At 44.7% G+C, this 16,559-nt stretch overlaps 3 protein-coding genes and 1 pseudogene across 3 annotated transcripts in view; 2 read left to right on the top strand and 2 right to left on the bottom strand.

Moving 5' to 3' along the window:
* Window positions 1-9,999, bottom strand: part of LOC147958029 (polyubiquitin-like) — a 285,489-nt gene extending 275,490 nt beyond the window's left edge. The window contains exon 1 of the mRNA XM_087536635.1: window positions 9,513-9,999. The gene's annotated coding sequence lies outside the window, so the exon portion shown is untranslated. The remainder of the gene's footprint in view (window positions 1-9,512) is intronic.
* Window positions 8,689-9,126, top strand: LOC125524111 (uncharacterized). Its single transcript, XM_048689184.2, has one exon. It carries the CDS (start codon window positions 8,689-8,691, stop codon window positions 9,124-9,126), a length of 438 nt encoding a protein of 145 aa, XP_048545141.2.
* A 2,118-nt stretch (window positions 10,000-12,117) lies between the features above and the next one.
* On the bottom strand, window positions 12,118-13,326 carry LOC125523105 (polyubiquitin-like). Its single transcript, XM_048688156.2, has one exon. It carries the CDS (start codon window positions 12,746-12,748, stop codon window positions 12,335-12,337), a length of 414 nt encoding a protein of 137 aa, XP_048544113.2. The 5' UTR covers window positions 12,749-13,326; the 3' UTR covers window positions 12,118-12,334.
* Window positions 13,327-14,884: 1,558 nt separating this feature from the next.
* Window positions 14,885-15,018, top strand: LOC125526071 (U4 spliceosomal RNA; annotated as a pseudogene).
* Window positions 15,019-16,559: the final 1,541 nt, after the last annotated feature.

Here is a 16,559-nt window from a genome sequence, read left to right on the forward strand (position 1 = left end):
TAGGATCGATGGTAACAAGAGGCAGGGAACACGATGTATACCCAGGTTCGGGCCCTCTTGATGGAGGTAAAACCCGACGTCCTGCTTGATTAATATTGATGATATGGGTAGTACAAGAGTAGATCTACCACGAGATCGGAGAGGCTAAACCCTAGAAGGTAGCCTATGGTTTGATTGTTGTATATATCTATCGACTAGCCTGGCCTCGGTTTATATAATGCACCAGAGGCCTAGGATAACAAGAGTCCTAGCCGAATACACCGGTGGGGAGGAGTCCTTGTCTTGATCACCAAGTCTTGTGGAATCTTTCATGTATGCGGCAGCTGTCCGAACTGGCCCAATATACGGCCACGGGGGTCCTCGGCCCAATCTAACAGATCGGGAGACGATGCGGTGAGTACCCCCTAGTCCAGGACACCGTCAAAGGGTGTGAAAGGAGTTCACATCAAGAAATGTTCAGATTGTCTAGCAGGGAAGCTACACCTAGTTGCCTTCAAGACTCTACCTCCTCACAAGAAGCCCGGGAAGCTGGACTTGATACATTTCGATGTTTGCAAAATGTCGGTAAGATCTCTTGGTGGTGCTAAGTACTTTGTGATTTTTATTGCTTTTCCAGGAAAGTTTAGGCTTTCACTTTGAGGACCAAAGATCATGTACTAGGTGTATTCAAGCAATTCCAAGCCTCGGTTGAGAGAGAAACTGAGAAGAAGATCAAGTGCATTCGCACTGATAATGGATGAGAGTACATTGGGCCATTTGATTCATATTGCAAGCAGCAAGGTATTAGGCATCAATTTACTCCCTTGAAGACACCACAGCTGAATTGTCTTGCTGAGAAGATGAACAGGACAATTGTGGAGAGAGTTAGATGCTTGTTGTCAAGTGCAAAGCTACGCAAACACTTTTGCAGTGAGGCTTTGATGACTGTAGTTTATCTTATTAATTTCTCACCAAGTTATCCTTTGCAGGGAGATGGTCCTAAGAGGGTCTGGTGTGACAAGGACTTATATGACCACCTGAAGGTTTTTGGGTGCAAGGCCTTTGTTCATATTCCTCAAGATAAAAGGTCAAAGCTTGATTCGAAGACATGGCAGTGTATCTTTCTTGGCTATGGTGGTGATGAGTTTGGCTACAAGTTGTTTGACCCTATAGCAAGGAAAGTTATGAGAAGTTGTGATGTTGTGTTTGTTGAAGACCAAACAATTGAGGATATTGTGAAGACATAGGGGCAGGTTCCTCCTCAGCAGCAGCAAGACATGATTGATACTGACCCAGTTCCTGCAGCTCCAGCTCCCGTGCAAGTTAAAGCAGATGTAGAAGATGTACAAGATGATGTACATGGTGGTGGAGGTGAAGAAGATGCTCCCCAACAGCAGCAACAAGAGTATGATGCTGAAGTTGATCATCCAGATCAGCAGGAAGCACCAGCACCAGAAAGTCCACCAGCTGCTCCACTCAGAAGATCCAACAGGGGTCGAATTCCTTCCAGCGGGTGTCCCTCAGATCAATACGTGGTGTTATTATCTGACGGTTCAGAACCTGAATGCTTTGCGGATGCAATGGAAGATGAGCACAATAAGGAGTGGAAAATGCTATGCAAGAAGAGATGGATTCCTTGCATAAGAATCATACTTGTGAGTTGGTGAAGTTGCCCAAGAGCAAGAAAATTTTGAAAAACAAGTGGGTCTACAGAATCAAGCAAGAAGAGCACACATCACATCCAAGGTACAAGACCAGGCTAGTTGTAAAAGGATTCGGCCAGAGAAAAGGCATTGACTATGATGAGATCTTTTCTCCGGTTGTGAAGATGACATCCATAAGAGTAATCCTTGGCATGGCAGGAAGTCTCAACTTGGAGGTTGAGCAAATGGATGTGAAGACTGCATTCCTTCATGGTGAGTTGGAGGAAGAAATATACATGGAGCAACCTGAGGGGTTTCTCGTGAAAGGCAAAGAAGACTATGTGTGCAAGCTGAAGAAAAGTCTCTATGGCCTGAAACAAGCACCAAGACAATGGTACATGAAGTTTGAAACTGTCATGGGAAAGCAAGACTACAAGAAGTGTAGCTCAGACTATTGGGGATATGATTACTGGAGGTAAACCGGCTAGGAGTGGCCGGGTTAGCTCCATGAAGATAGAAGCCCGTGAAGACGTGAAGATGGTGGCGCTTTACGAAGGCCCAAGGCCCAAAGGCGGGTTAAAGCATGTAGATGTAAACCGACTCTATCATGTAACTTGTATTGTAAGTTAGAGGAATAGAGACCGAGCCGGATACATCTACGATCTGGCCTCGGGACTCTGTAAATTGGCGGGCGTCAACCTATGTATATAAAGGGACGACCTGGCCGCGGTTTGAGGACAATAGACAACAACTTGAGAGCCAGGCAAAGCGGATTCGCTCCCTGGTCATCGAAACCCTAGCAATACCAATCACAACTAGACGTAGTCTTTTACCTTCATCGAAGGGGCCGAACTAGTATAAAACCCCTCGTGTCCCCTTGTCCGGTTTAAACCCTATAAGCTAACCCGTAGCGATGGCTCCACGACTAAGTCCTTTCACGAGGACATCTGTCGTGACAAACCCGCGACAATTGGCGCCCACCGTGGGGCTATCGCACGATGGTTTCGAGTTCTTGAAGGGTAACTTTGATGGACTCAAGGGATACGCTGTGGGCCGGATGACAAAGAGTCGTCGCGGCAAGCTCTACATCAACGACGCAGGATGGGGTCCCGAGGCCGGTTCAATCGAATACGGATACCGGGTCCCCTTTGGTGGGATTCACGTCTTCATCGGCAAGATCGGTGAACCGGGCCCTGAGTCGGACACCTGCACCGACATCATCGAGACGGCTCAGCGTGCAAGCCCTTCCCCGGTTCAGCCTGCAGCAAGGCATGTTTTCGTAGGTGTCATCCATTGAGTGGAATATGAGGATGGACCGGCATCTGATGGAGAAACCATTGTCTACTCTGACGACGAGTCTTCAACAGGAGAGACCGAGTCGCTATATCAGTTGCAGGACGGCCAGATTAGCGGAGGTTCCGATGACAACAGTATTCCGGACCCCCTCGATCTGTCAAACCGGGTCGCTATCTTCATGGCCGGTACACAATCAGCACCCCACTCATCAACCATCGCAGCGATGCTCTCTGGTTCAGCAACAGCAACGCCGGCGGGAGCAGGGGGCTCTGTGCCGCCTCCGGCTCAAGTTCTGTCTGATTTGTTCGACACTTTGGCAACATTAATGGCCGCGGAGGTGGATGCAGCAGCCCGGGACCAGCACAATGCGGAGATCGCAAAGGTGAAAGATCAGATAACTCAGGCTAAAGCGGACCTGGCAGCAGAGAATGCTAGGATGGCTACAGAACGGGCCGGGTTGGAAGCTCAGGCCTACCGGCTTATGCTGGATCAGAATGCTTCAGAGGAAGTCATGAGAAGAAGATACCGGTCGCATCTCCCGCCGGGTTATGAGCCAAGAAATCTCTTCAATACGCCAGGAGCAGGAACTAGTAACCAACCAGTGTTAAACCGGACGGAGGCGCCGGGAACGGGAGCGCCGATTCGGCCGCACATGATGGACCCGCCTCGTCAAAGCAACATTGTGTTGCAGTATGTTCCGACGCCCCTGAGGCATTACTCCAACCCGTTGGACAACATTGTGGCCGCCGCTTCACGATTGGCAGCCCTCCCAACCGACGGCGAGTCACCGGTTGCGATTGAGGCACGACGGGCCATCACTAGTAGAAAAAGGGTCAAACGTGAAGCACATTAGTGCCAGTTTGAATTTGAGCCGGCACTAATGGTACCATTAGTGCCGGTTCGAACGACTATGCATTAATGCCGGTTCGTGTTGAACCTTTAGTATCGGTTCGTGGCACGAACCGGTACTAAAGGGGTGATGGCAGGCTGGCGTCAGGTTGGGGCCCCACGATCACCTTTAGTACCGGTTCGTGGCACAAACCGGTACTAAAGGGCTAACCTTTAGTGCCGGTTTGTGCCACGAACCGGTACTATAGGTCAATTTTCAAACTCTACCCCCCCCCCCCCCCCCCGCGTGTGTCGCCATTTCAGTTCTGAAAAAATCAAAAGAAAATGATAAATACTTCAAAAAATAAAATCCTTCGAGAGGTAGTTATATTACTACATCTACTAGTTAGGAAAATTTGAAAACTTAAATTTGGACATGTTTTGCAAAAAGTGTAGGGAAAATGTAAAATGGCTATAACTTTTGCATACGATGTCGGAAAAAAACGTATAATATATCAAAAAATTCAGCACGAAAATCCGCATCCGATGGAGACCTCCTACGGCCTGTTTGCAATTTTTTAGAATCCTCAAATTCCAAAAGGAAAAAAGATATGGTCAAATTTAAGTTTTTTTAAATTTTTTTTGTTAAATCTGGTCAAACTACTTATTCAAGAAGTATTAATGTTACTACATAATTATTCAAGAATATTAGTGTTATTAAATAATTATTTCAATTTTTTGAATTTTGGTCAAATATGGTCAAACCGTGGTCAAACTATGGTCAAACTTATTCAAGAAATATTAGTGTTACTAAATAATTACTGTTTTTTAGAATAATAGTTTCAAATTCAAACAGTGAAATGTGTGACTTCATGCTCAAGCTAAACTCCTGAGGGTTAATAGGATTGGCATCTTACTATTGTCAGGAAAACAACAAGTGCAGACTTGGAAACGAAGAAGAATAGAACCCAAAAGTTAAGCGTGCTCGGGTTGGAGTAGTGAGAGGGATGGGTGACCGGTTGGGAAGTTAGATGATTTGGAATGAGTGATCCACACTTGAGCAGTTAAGAGAGGTGATTAGAGACTAAATCACCAAATAATTCATAAAAATTAAAAATCAAAAAATCAAAAAAAAAATTCCAAAATTTTCAAATAAAATTCAAAAAAAACTAAAGGTCCCCCATACCAGGGCGCGAGCTCACGCCACGTGGTGGCACTTTAGCGCCGGTTCGTGCCGAACCGGTACTAAAGGGGGGGGCCTTTAGTGCCCACCAATTAGTGCCGGTTAAGGCCCTTACGAACCGGTTTTAAAGCTCCGTTTTCTACTAGTGCATAGAGCTCCTTCAAACAGCTTTAAATTAGCAGCAGGCTTACTCGCATAGTCGTGAGAGGATTCATTCAACCCCCCGCCCGAGCCGGAGCTACAGTAGGCACGTTGAGGATGAACCGGCCGTGTCAAGCAGTGCACGTCGCCGTAACTCGCCGCGAGGACATAACCCAGTAGGTGGAGGTGCTAATGCGCAGGATGTGGTGGATCATGGTCGCGCACGTCGAGAGGCCGAGTTAGCAGCTCTACATGGAGTTCGTCAGCCGACTCCGGTTCACCCTACCGCTTCAGTGGAGCCAGGTGTGGTCTTCAGTTCCTTAGGGGTGCCGTGCCTCACCCCCGCTTTACGTAATGTACGATTACCCAAGGATTTCAAGAGACCTTGTAAAGTACCCAATTACACTGACGATTTGCAACCAGAGGCATGGGTTGAAAGCTACGAGATGGCAATGGAGATGTTAGATGTGGATGAAGGGGTGTGTGCTAAATACTTCACCATGATATTGGAGGGGACGACTCGTACTTGGTTAAAGAGCTTGCCAGCTAACTCTATCGGATCATGGGCCGAATTAAAGCACCGATTTATCCAGAATTTTAAGGATACTTGTAAGCAGCCTATGTCAATTGTGGACCTGACCGCTTGTGTTCAAGAGGATGGGGAATCTACAACCCATTGGGTGAAGCGGGTCTCAGCTATTCTGCATTCGTCAGATCGCATCAATGCAGATACCGCAGTGTTAACGTTGGAGGGCAATTGCCGATTTCTGCCGCTCAAACAGAAGTTAGGAAGGCTCAAACGTCACTGCAATGATATGTCAACGCTTATGGCCGCTTTGGTTAAATATGCCGATTCAGATAATACCAAAGACCCTGACTTAGAGGAGGACAAACCGGGGAAAGGGAAGAAAAACGGCAACACCAAGGGGCAGCAGCATAACCCGGCAGGTCATGGGAATATTGGTAAGCGCAAAGCCGACAATAGTTTGGACTTTGTGGCTAACACCAATGCTCAGGATAACGGTCAGCGTCGTAAGGGCAAGTAGCCCCAGAGGAGCGGAGGTTCAGGCCCCAATCTGGAGCGCCTGTTAAATCAACCTTGTCCAAAGCATGGATCAAAGGAGAAGCCAGCGTCACATCTTTGGAAGGATTGTTATATCATGCGAGAATTCAAGAACTCCAATATGTTTCAGTACGACAATGGCCTGCCCGGCGGTTCAGGAGGTGGTTTTCATGGGCCGGGTTATGGAGGCGGAAGCTCCGGTTCAAGCTGAAGAAAAGTCTCTATGGCCTGAAACAAGCACCAAGACAATGGTACATGAAGTTTGAAACTGTCATGGGGGAGTAAGGCTACAAGAAGTGTAGCTCAGACCATTGTGTGTTTATTCACAGGTTCTCAGGTGATGATTTCATCATATCATTGCTCTATGTTGATGATATCCCGATTGTTGGCAAGAATGTCTCTAGGATTGCTAAGTTGAAGAAGGAGTTGAGAAAATGTTTTGCTATGAAAGACTTAGGTCCAGCAAAGAACATTCTCGGGATGAGAATTGAGCGAGACAGAAATTGCAACAAGTTGTACTTGTCTCAAGAGAACTATATTGAGAAGGTACTTTAGAAGTTCAGGATGGAAAATGCTAAAGTTGTGAGTTGTCCACTAGCAGCCCATTTCAAGTTGAGCAGAAAGCAGTGTCCTACCACTGATGAGAAGAAAAAGGAAATGCATCATGTTCCTTATGCTTCAGCGGTGGGGAGTTTGATGTATGCTATGGTGTCTACAAGGCCTGACATTGCTCATGCGGTTAGTACTGTGAACAGATTTATGTCCAATCCAGGAAGACCTCATTGGGAAGCCGTGAAGTGGATTTTGAGATATCTCCGGGGCAGCACAAATCTGAAACTTTGTTTTGGTGGTGGTGAAGCCAAGCTGATTGTTTTTTCAGATTCTGACATGGCTGGAGATGTTGACAGAAGGAAGTCTACTTCAGATTACTTGGTTACCTATGCAGGGGGAGCGGTGTCATGGCAAAGCAGGCTGCAAAAGTGTGTGGCACTGAATACAACTGAAGCTGAATTCATTGCTGTAACAGAGGCGAGCAAAGAACTATTGTGGCCGAAACGGTTAGCTTGTGAGCTTGGTTTTAAGCAAGACAAGTATGTGTTGTTTTGTGACAACCAAAGTGCTATCCACAAGGAAGAAGCTTGAAGTATGCCGCCAGCTCGCTGGCATGGCTGCCGGAAGGCAGTGAGACCCTTCATGATGTCGGGAGGGGGAGTTTGTTGGGCTAAGTCCCTCCACATGGAGGTGTGTTGGTAACCCAACATCAGGCCACACAAGTCCAACACATATGAACCGTTGATCTGTTCTACATCCAACGGTTGTGAGTATTTCCTGGCGAAGGGAGCAAGGAGAAAACCCTAGCCACTCCACTCTTGATGGTGGTGGCTGCCATTTGTGAGAGTGAGAGTGAGAGCACACAAGAGAAAACACAACCTGAGAGAGAGGAAGAAGAAGAAGAAGCAGAGGCTCTGTCCAGATTTGCTGCATCTGACTAGATAGTGTTCAAGCTGATGGTTGGAGGCTCAAATGTGCTTGGATCGGCCCCAAACTTGATGAGCCCGTTCCTTACTTTGAGTACTTCGATATGGTTAGCTGGTTTGAGGATTGGGTCAGTGGAGCATTAGATTTGAGAGTGGTTTTGTCATCTCTGACTGCTGCTGTTTCAGAACAGAGTAGTTTTGGGAGACGAACATTTTGGATAGGCAAATGATGTCCGATTGAACTGAAATTTGGAGAGGATGTCAAGAACTCATGTGTCTACTTGTTCGCCAAATTTGGTGCTGTTTGGTTCAACGATTTAAGAGCAGTTTGCAAAACATTGAAGGGTACAAAAAACTATGTAAACTCTGCTTTGCTGAAATCTTGCTTCTTGTGGTTGTTGTTGCTGTTGCCGGTTGGCAACATGGAGAGTGTGTTGTAAATCTCTCTAGAGGTTCTAGAGCAGACTTTGTACTAATCATTCTCATAGTAAAGTTGCGTGGATCGGTGTCCACAGTCGTGGTTTTTACTTCTCAAGTTGAGGAGGTTTTTCCACATTAAATCATGTGTCACATGTGCATGTTGTTTGTGTTATTCCGCTGCTTACTTGTTGGTTGAAACTGTCCTCAAAGTTCATCACAAGTGAAGGGGGTTGCGTAGTGTGCATATTTACCGTGTCGATAAATTTGTGCAGCGCATTGTTGCTGTCCAGCCCCAACATTTTTCAGATCTTAAAATTAGTTAGATCAGGTTGATAATGATATCATTAATCTTTCGGTTCGTTTCTAAAAAGATAAAGATATCTAACCCGTAGATCTGTTGTGCAGCACACAGCTCTGTCGTGTAATCAAACAGATTTTCTGTTCAGATAGCTCAATGGCAACATAAAGAATGAGAGTTTGGATGTTAATATTGATTCCATTCAGATCCGAACAATGATTTTTCACCAGGCCACCCTTAATTAGTCTTTGTAGTTAATATGAACGAGATTTCTTACTCTGCGACAACAACTATTCCCACTGTGGTTCTACTCTCTGCCCATAGAAATAACTAATTTTTGGTGCTCTCTCGTTCAACAGATGGAGATCTTTGTTAAGACCCTCACTGGCAATAGGATCACCGTCAAGGTAGATCCATCGGACACCATCTACATTGTAAAGGCGAAGATTCAGTATCAGCGGTGTCTTATCTTTGGCAGGGAGGAGCTGGAGGACCGATTGACTCTGGCCGATTACGACATTCAGGATAAATCCACTCTACAACTTGATTTGCGCCCCCAAAGAAGGAAGATGCTAATCATAGTTAAAGCATTGACTGGCAAGGACATCGCCCTTGAGGTTGAGAACTTGGACACCGTCGACAATGTCAAGGACAAGATCCAGATCGAGTTGAACACTCCAGTGGACCTGCAAAGGCTGATCTTTGCCTCGAGACAGATGGAGGACTTTCGCACCCTGGAGGAGTATGGCATCAAGCAGCAGGACATCATTCACCTCGTGCTCCGCATCCGCGGCTGATTAAGGAGTGCTTCCCAGATTTCACCTCAGCATGCTTCAAATATTTTCTGTTTGCAATTTTTCTAGTCGTGTAAAAACCTAGCGCACGAGTGCGTGCTACTATTTGCTACGTACCTACAATCAGTATGTTCGAAATGTATATTATGTGCCGTTTGTCTTGTCCTGTGGCACAAGCCAGTGAAAAGCCAATCAAAATATACTAAACCGGAGTGGAGTTGAACACGAACAAACTTCATCCAACAACTAATGATTCTGATATACGTATGGTGGTAGCCCAGCGAGAAATCTCGTTTCTTAAGATGAACGCAGGAAGCACATATCTTGTCAGCCATGCATGCACCTCATGCACTGCACTATCGTAAATTGCTAATTTCCCCAACACATACACCGCACTATCGGAGGCAGAGCAGCAGGTGAATGGTTGACTCCTTCTGGATGCCACAGTCCTCCATGGTCTGACCATCCACTAGCTGTTTCCCACCATAGATCAGCCTTTGTTCGTCCACGGGAGCACCCTCCTTTTTGTGGATCATTTCGTTTACACTTTCAACGTTACTCGAGTCCTCAACATCATAGGTAGTGATTTTGCCGGTAAGCCCGTTGACAAAGATTTGGTATATTTTTCTCTTCTTTTTCAGTAATTTGGGTTGTTCGCCACGTATGACACGTGGCTGCTTCCTCTTTCTATGACATCGCAGACCGAGGTGAAGAGTGAATCCATCCTGAATATCGTAGTCAGCCAGAGTGTGCCTGCCTTTTAGCCCCTTCTTGACATAGACAAGGGGCTGCTGATCTGACAACGTTGATGGTGTCTGAGGGGTCGACTGTGACGGTGATCGTCTTGCCAGCGAGGGTCTGGACGGAGATCTTCATCTGTTGAATGAGAGCACCAAGCATCAGCAATTTGGGGGGACGGATAGTACAACAATTACTAGGGAGAATAGTTGTTGCACGAGTAAGAAATATCTCTCCGACTAATACAGTTAACGATACGCATGTCTTGGTGAGGAACATTGTTCAGATCAGTACTGATACTATGTTATAAACCCAGGGAGCACAGATCTTATCAGTCATGCGCAACCTCCCCAAATTTAATCCATCGATGCATGGATGTAGCGTACTAGGTAGGGTTTAGAGATGAGAGTGAGACCAATGACGAGTCTAGGCAGAGAGATCAGAAGATCAACTGCTCGCGTACCTTGAAGTCTTGAACTCGGTGACGTCGGAGAGGGAGAAGGAACCGATGGTTAGTTTGCTCGGAACGATGGATCCTGGGAATTTATATGTCACGGGTAGGGCCTCTGCATGTAAATTGCTAAATCATTTGGGTTTCTTCCAATGGAAGGCTCTTGACGGCGCAGAATTACTACATGAATTCTGGTTTCCTTCTCAGAGACTACGGGGACTATCCTCCCTCCATTTTTCCCCCTTGCAGCGACCCAGTGAAAACAAAATATGTTTGAATTATACAACAGACTGCTCAACAGTTCTACAGATTATATCTCTATCTTTTCAGATACAAACCAAAATATTAATGATATCATGCCAGGTCTCGTCTGAATATCTGAAGAATATGACACCTTCAGTTACTGTTTCCCTTCCGAAAAGAGCTACATCCAACGAAATCGTCCAGTTCAAGAATCAACAGTCGAGATGCACTGGTGAACCGTCACCCGCTCAAGTGAAGCAGATGATGTAGCCCGTGTCAGATCTCTATCCGACGGCTATGATTTAATTGCCCCTTTAGGCGCCAACTACTGTACCTTCACCCAAGAGATGCTCTGAGCGTGACGATTTAGCTGGGAAATCTGCAACCCTACTCTGATTTCTATCTATTCTCATGATATTCAGCTCCCTCACTTCAACGAATAGATCCTTCAACTCTTTAACCAGCTAGCCTACCCGTGACTTGTTTTGGCAGATTATTCAGTATCTTTATCAGATTTGAGCAGTCCGTTTGGAGGACAAACGAGCCTGCTACATATGTGCGGGCCGCAAGCACTCCTTCCATGGTAGCCAGTAGCTCTGCTTCAAGAGAATCTCCACACCTAGCCATGAATTTACAGGCTGCAAGGCCAAGGTCGCCAGCCGAGTCGCGGATAATCACCCCTGCATCTTTCTCATTTGCGCAAAAAGCTCCATCCACCGGTATCGCCAAGATGCCCTCCACCGGTGGAGGCCATGGGGCATGGGCGGTAACAATCACCTTATGCACTGACCGGTCGTATACTCCATCAATTACTCCTTTTCCCTTCATATGGTCATGGCCGTCCTTGCACTGAATTTGAGACAAAGAGCTCATGTAACTAGACGGAAAAAAAATCTTTGTTCCCTCTATCATTGCAATGATACCCTGTAAAGCATATTTGCGAAAAAATATCTTTGTTATTATTGTCATTGGTGGAACTGGTTTATCATGCAATTGATCATTCCTTAGCTGCCAAATCCTCCAGATTATCGTAATCACGTTCCTCCGTTCCTTCTCATTAGTGAATGAATACCAAAAAAATTAAGAGTATGCGGATTTATCTGTAGTTCTGCGGGGCTCTTTGCGAGTGGCGGTGTCAGGCCAAAGCATTAGAGGCAAGTCAAACAAATCTGTTCATGCTTGCTGTACTTGTTGGTTGTTTATATTTTTTTACACAACGATCTAAAATGTCTCCCAAGTTTCCTGTAAGAAATACTCCCTGTCCAATATACAACTGTGAGCGCTGCTTTACATGAATATGGTTGTCAAAATTTAGAAAAAATATGCAATGCTCTTGTGTGTTTCTGGATTTCTGAGTAAATCTGGTAATGTGCGTGGACCATTACCGCAGGGTTGTGTAAATTCATGAAATACCCTCAAGCAAAATAAGCAAGCCAAGGAAGCTACTTCATGCTATAAAGACATTAGCAGGCAAAATTTCAGCAATGCAGTAGCAAACGCTTTGATTCTTGATAACAGAGTGCTCGTAGCAAATACGTACTTCGAACAACATTAACCGGCGCTCTTTGGCCACGTCTGCTTTTTCACTGGCACCACAGGGCGAGACAGAAAGGCACATGACGTACATTTCGACCATACTGATTGTAGCCTGCAGGTAGCAAATACTTCTGACATACTGATTGTAGCCTGCACGCTCTTACGCAGGTTTCCGCACGGCTGGACAATTTGCAAACAGAAAGAATCTGAAGCATACTGGGAAGAAAGTCTTGGTAGCACTCGCTAGTCAGGCACGCAGGCGGAGCACCAGGTGATCCCCAGGGTGCGAAAGTCTTCCATCTGTTTCCCAGCAAAGATAAGCCTATGTTGGTTCACAGGAATGCCCTCGTCAACTTGTATCTTAGCCTTGACACTGTCGACTGTTTCCAAGTTATCGACCTCAAGAGCGAAGATCTTGCCTGTCAACGTTTTAATTATGATTAGCATCTTCCTTCTCTGGGGCCGCAGATCAAAGTGAAGGGTGCATTCATCGTCAATGTCGTAATCAGCCAGAGTTAACCCATCCTCCAGCTTCTCCCTGCCAAACATAAGCCGCTGTTGATCCTGAATCTTCGCCTTGACAATATAGATGGTGTCCCCTGGATCGACCTTGACAGTGATCGTCCTGCCCGCGAGGGTCTTGATGAAGAACTGCATCTGTGAAATGAGTGCGTCAACATCAGCAATTTCAGTGGACAGATAGTACAACCATGGGGAAACACAATTGTTGTTGCACGAGTAAGAAACCTTGTTCAGATTAATTACAAAGACTAATTAACAACAAGTGCGACTTTGTGAGGAATTTTGTTCAGATCTGAACAGATATTATTTGTAGGACTATGGCAGTCTGACCTAAGAATAGATACAAAATCAATATGAACAGCCAAACTATCTTTATTTACGCTGCCATCGATAATAAATACGGAACAAAAAAATGAACTGGCTACCTTAACATAAAATCTGTATGATTCCACGACAGAGCAACAGACTGCTCGACAGTTCTACCGATTAGATCATTTAAGATATTCATCAGATAGCCAAAAGATTAACGTTATCATGTCAGGCCTCATCTGAATATCTGAAGGATATGCCACCTTCAGTTACTGTTTCCCTTTCGAAAATAGCTACAATCAACAAGATCGTCCAGTTCGAGAATCAACAGTCGAGGTGCACCGGCAAAGCGGTACCAACTGAACTGAAGCAGAGTAACCCGTATCAGATCTCTATTCGATGGCTGCGATTTAATTTCCCTTTAGGTACCAATTACTGTACCTTAACCTGTCATGTTTATCTCTTCTTTTTTACTTTACCAACTCTTGGACTGTAATTGCTATAAAGCCAGGGGTTTCCAGCCGAGAGAGGCATCGAATTGTAAAGGGATAAACCCTAGCCGCCACTAGAGTGGGTCAGGCTCTAGTTTCCTCTTCGCTTAATACAAACCCAAGCAAACCCGCTCTGAATTAGGGGTTAATCTCTAAGGATTTCTGAATTTTGCTCACCTCTGGACCCCTCTAAGTTCAGAGTTTGACATATCATCATTATCCATCTGATCTAACTAATTTTAAGATCTGGAAATACTCTGAAGCAAATAAATGAGAAGGAAACACCGTTTTAGAGACTATAAATTCTGTGGTGGGTTCAACTATTTGTCAGTGGGAGGTTCACCACGCGATCAACAACTATGCATGCAAGTACAGTCTGCCAAAAGATAGTTTGGTGGTTACAAAAAAAGGATGGATCAGCTATAAGATTGTCTCAAGCCACTCTCAAGCAAGCTACATTAACAGGTTTTACCAATGCCGACTTCTCATTTCCTAGTGCACAGATATTGTACTCGGTACTTACATTTACAGATCATCTTGTCATACTAACACCAAATCAATGAGCCAGTTATATTTTTATAATGTACTAGAGCAGAATATTACACCCAAAATCAAAATCACATAAGAAACAGATCACACTCCATGTTGGATGGCTACTACATCACAGAATATATCGAAGACTAGGGTGATTTCACATAGGAAAATGTGGAAATGCTGCATACCAGCACCTGCACATGGTATAAAGAACTATAGTAAAATGTTTCCTCCTTTTTATTTCAAGTAAAAGACAGTTTTTACCAAATCTTCCTCCAGCTTAACACAATAGAAAAGTCTATGAGGGCTAAATCTGCCTTCTCACAAGTGCATATGTAGTAGAGCAGAAATGAGTGTAAGTTGATAAGAAAACATATCACAGTCTCAATGTGAGAGAAACAAAATAGACGCCATGGCTAAATCAAACTAGTATATAGCCTAAAAAGGGGGCTACTTACACCAGACAGATGGAGACAGAGAGAAGGTGATGCTATTGATCAGCGAACAGAAGGCGGTGGATCTGGGGACGAAGGCGCAATGCCGGATTCCGTGTGAGCAGAACTGCTTGTACCAATGTAGACCGGGCAGGCGTGGACTGCGCTGCGGGAGACGAGGGAGGAGAGCGGGGTGGTGGATCTAGACTATGAGGGCACATATAGACGGGGAGAGGTCGGGGATTCAAGGTGAGCCATGCCAAACGGATTTTGGGGAAACAAGGAGGGATTTGTGTCTGGGAGAGGAGGGGTTTGCGATGCTGCTCTGGGGTATTTTCACACTTCGGCCCTATTTGACAGCGTCAGTTTGATTGGGTTTTTTTTTTTTGCTAGGGGCGTCAGTTTGTTTGTTGGTAATCAGATTAGTCCCACCTCGGTAACTGAGGCAGGTGGCAAGGGGGGAGCTGGGTATAAGAAGGGGCCTTGGGCGCACGTTAAAAGGCATCTTTGCGCTTGGGGCAATGACGCAGTTAGTGAGGTAATACCGAGGCGCGTCAATTGTTGGTTGAAAACTATTTCCAAACCCCCTCTTTGGCCCTCATGGGTCACTGAGAATTTCTGAAAGGGTTCCCTCTCCTCCTCGGAGAGGGCAAGGCCCTACAAATTCAATATGAAACATTGAAAATCTTTACGAGTGCAGTGATTTGGTGCCCGGGCTCATCTGCACCTGTTCAAAAAAAAAATTCACAAAAAATACTAGAAAATTTTAAATAGTTTCAATTTTTTTCTCCATGGTAGACAATTTATTGCGTGAGGTTCACTTCAAATTTTAGCTCATTTAGACATTTGAGTAGTTCTCAGCAAAGACCTCGAATTTGTCTTTTTTGCCGAGAGTTGCTCAAATGATTTGAAAATTGGGACGGACCTCATGCATCAAATTTCCTACCATGGGAACAAATTTGGAATTCTTTGAAATTTTCTAGTATTTGTTTTGATTTTTTATTCAACACAGGTGTAGATGAGCCCGGGCTCAGAAAAGGATTTCCACTCAAAATCAAACTTTGCTTAGTTTTACCCATTTTTGCAACTTAACATTAGGATTTGTCCATGAATCTTACTCTCTTCGTCTCAAAATAAGTGTCTCATGCTTAGTACTCCCTCCGTAAATAAGTGTCTCTTGTACTAACTTTAGTACAAAGTTATACTAAGGTTGAGACACTTATTTGGGGCTGAAGGGAGTATAACTTTGTAAGTTAGTACAAATTAAGTTGAGACATTTATTTTGGAACGGAACGAGTATTTCGGTTCAACTTTGCTTGGACCAGCTTTTTGTTCACATAAATCATATTTCGGTTAAAAATTCAGAACTGCTGCCCAAGGCCAATCATCTTCGAAGTTGTAGAGACCAACTGACGACCTCTTGCTTAAAATGGAATTAGGAATTCTGATGTTTTTCTTTCAGAAGTTTGCATGTCAGACTAATCTTGATGGTCACTGAGAGATGCATCGAGTCGTAATTGGTATAAACCCTAGTCACCACTGGAGGGGGTCGGGCTTAATACAAACCCTAGCAACCCCCCTCTGAATTTGGGGCTAAATCTCTGAAAATTTCCGAATTTTAATCATCTTTGAACGCCTCTCTAAGTACGGAGCTTGACATATCATTGTCCATCTGATCTGAAAATCTCTGCAGCAAATAAACACATTCTAGAGGTTTGCCACGCTGCCAACAAGTATACATGCGAGTACAGTCTGGCAAAAGATAGTTTGGTGATTACAAAAAAGGATGCACCGGCTATAAAATTGTCTGAAGCCACTTTCAAGAAAACTACATTATTAACAGGTTTTACCAATGCCTACTGCACAGATAATGTACTTTGTACTTACAGGTTATCTTGTCATACTAACACCATATTAAATGAGTTAGGTATGATTTATTTTTATAATGTACTACATCAGCAAGTCAAGAAACAGATCACTCTCCTTGTTGGATGGCTGCTAAATCACAGGATATATCGAAGACTAGGGTGATAGTACTTCACATAGGAAGCTGTGGAAATGGTGTATAGAAGCAACTGCACATACTATAGGAATTATTACTCCCTTCGATCCACATTACTTGTCGCTGACTTCGTACAACTTAGGAGCAGTAGTATATTTCAAGTAAAAGGCAGTTTT

Source organism: Triticum urartu, chromosome 7A (genome assembly GCF_056163025.1).
Source record: "Triticum urartu cultivar PI428250 chromosome 7A, HENAU_Tu73, whole genome shotgun sequence".
NCBI classification, from domain to species: Eukaryota; Viridiplantae; Streptophyta; class Magnoliopsida; order Poales; family Poaceae; genus Triticum; species Triticum urartu.

Excerpts from the sequence above, each read along its gene's own strand:
- LOC125523105 (XM_048688156.2), bottom strand. The coding sequence starts at position 12,748 with ATGCAGTTCTTCATCAAGACCCTCGCGGGCAGGACGATCACTGTCAAG.
- LOC125524111 (XM_048689184.2), top strand. The coding sequence starts at position 8,689 with ATGGAGATCTTTGTTAAGACCCTCACTGGCAATAGGATCACCGTCAAG.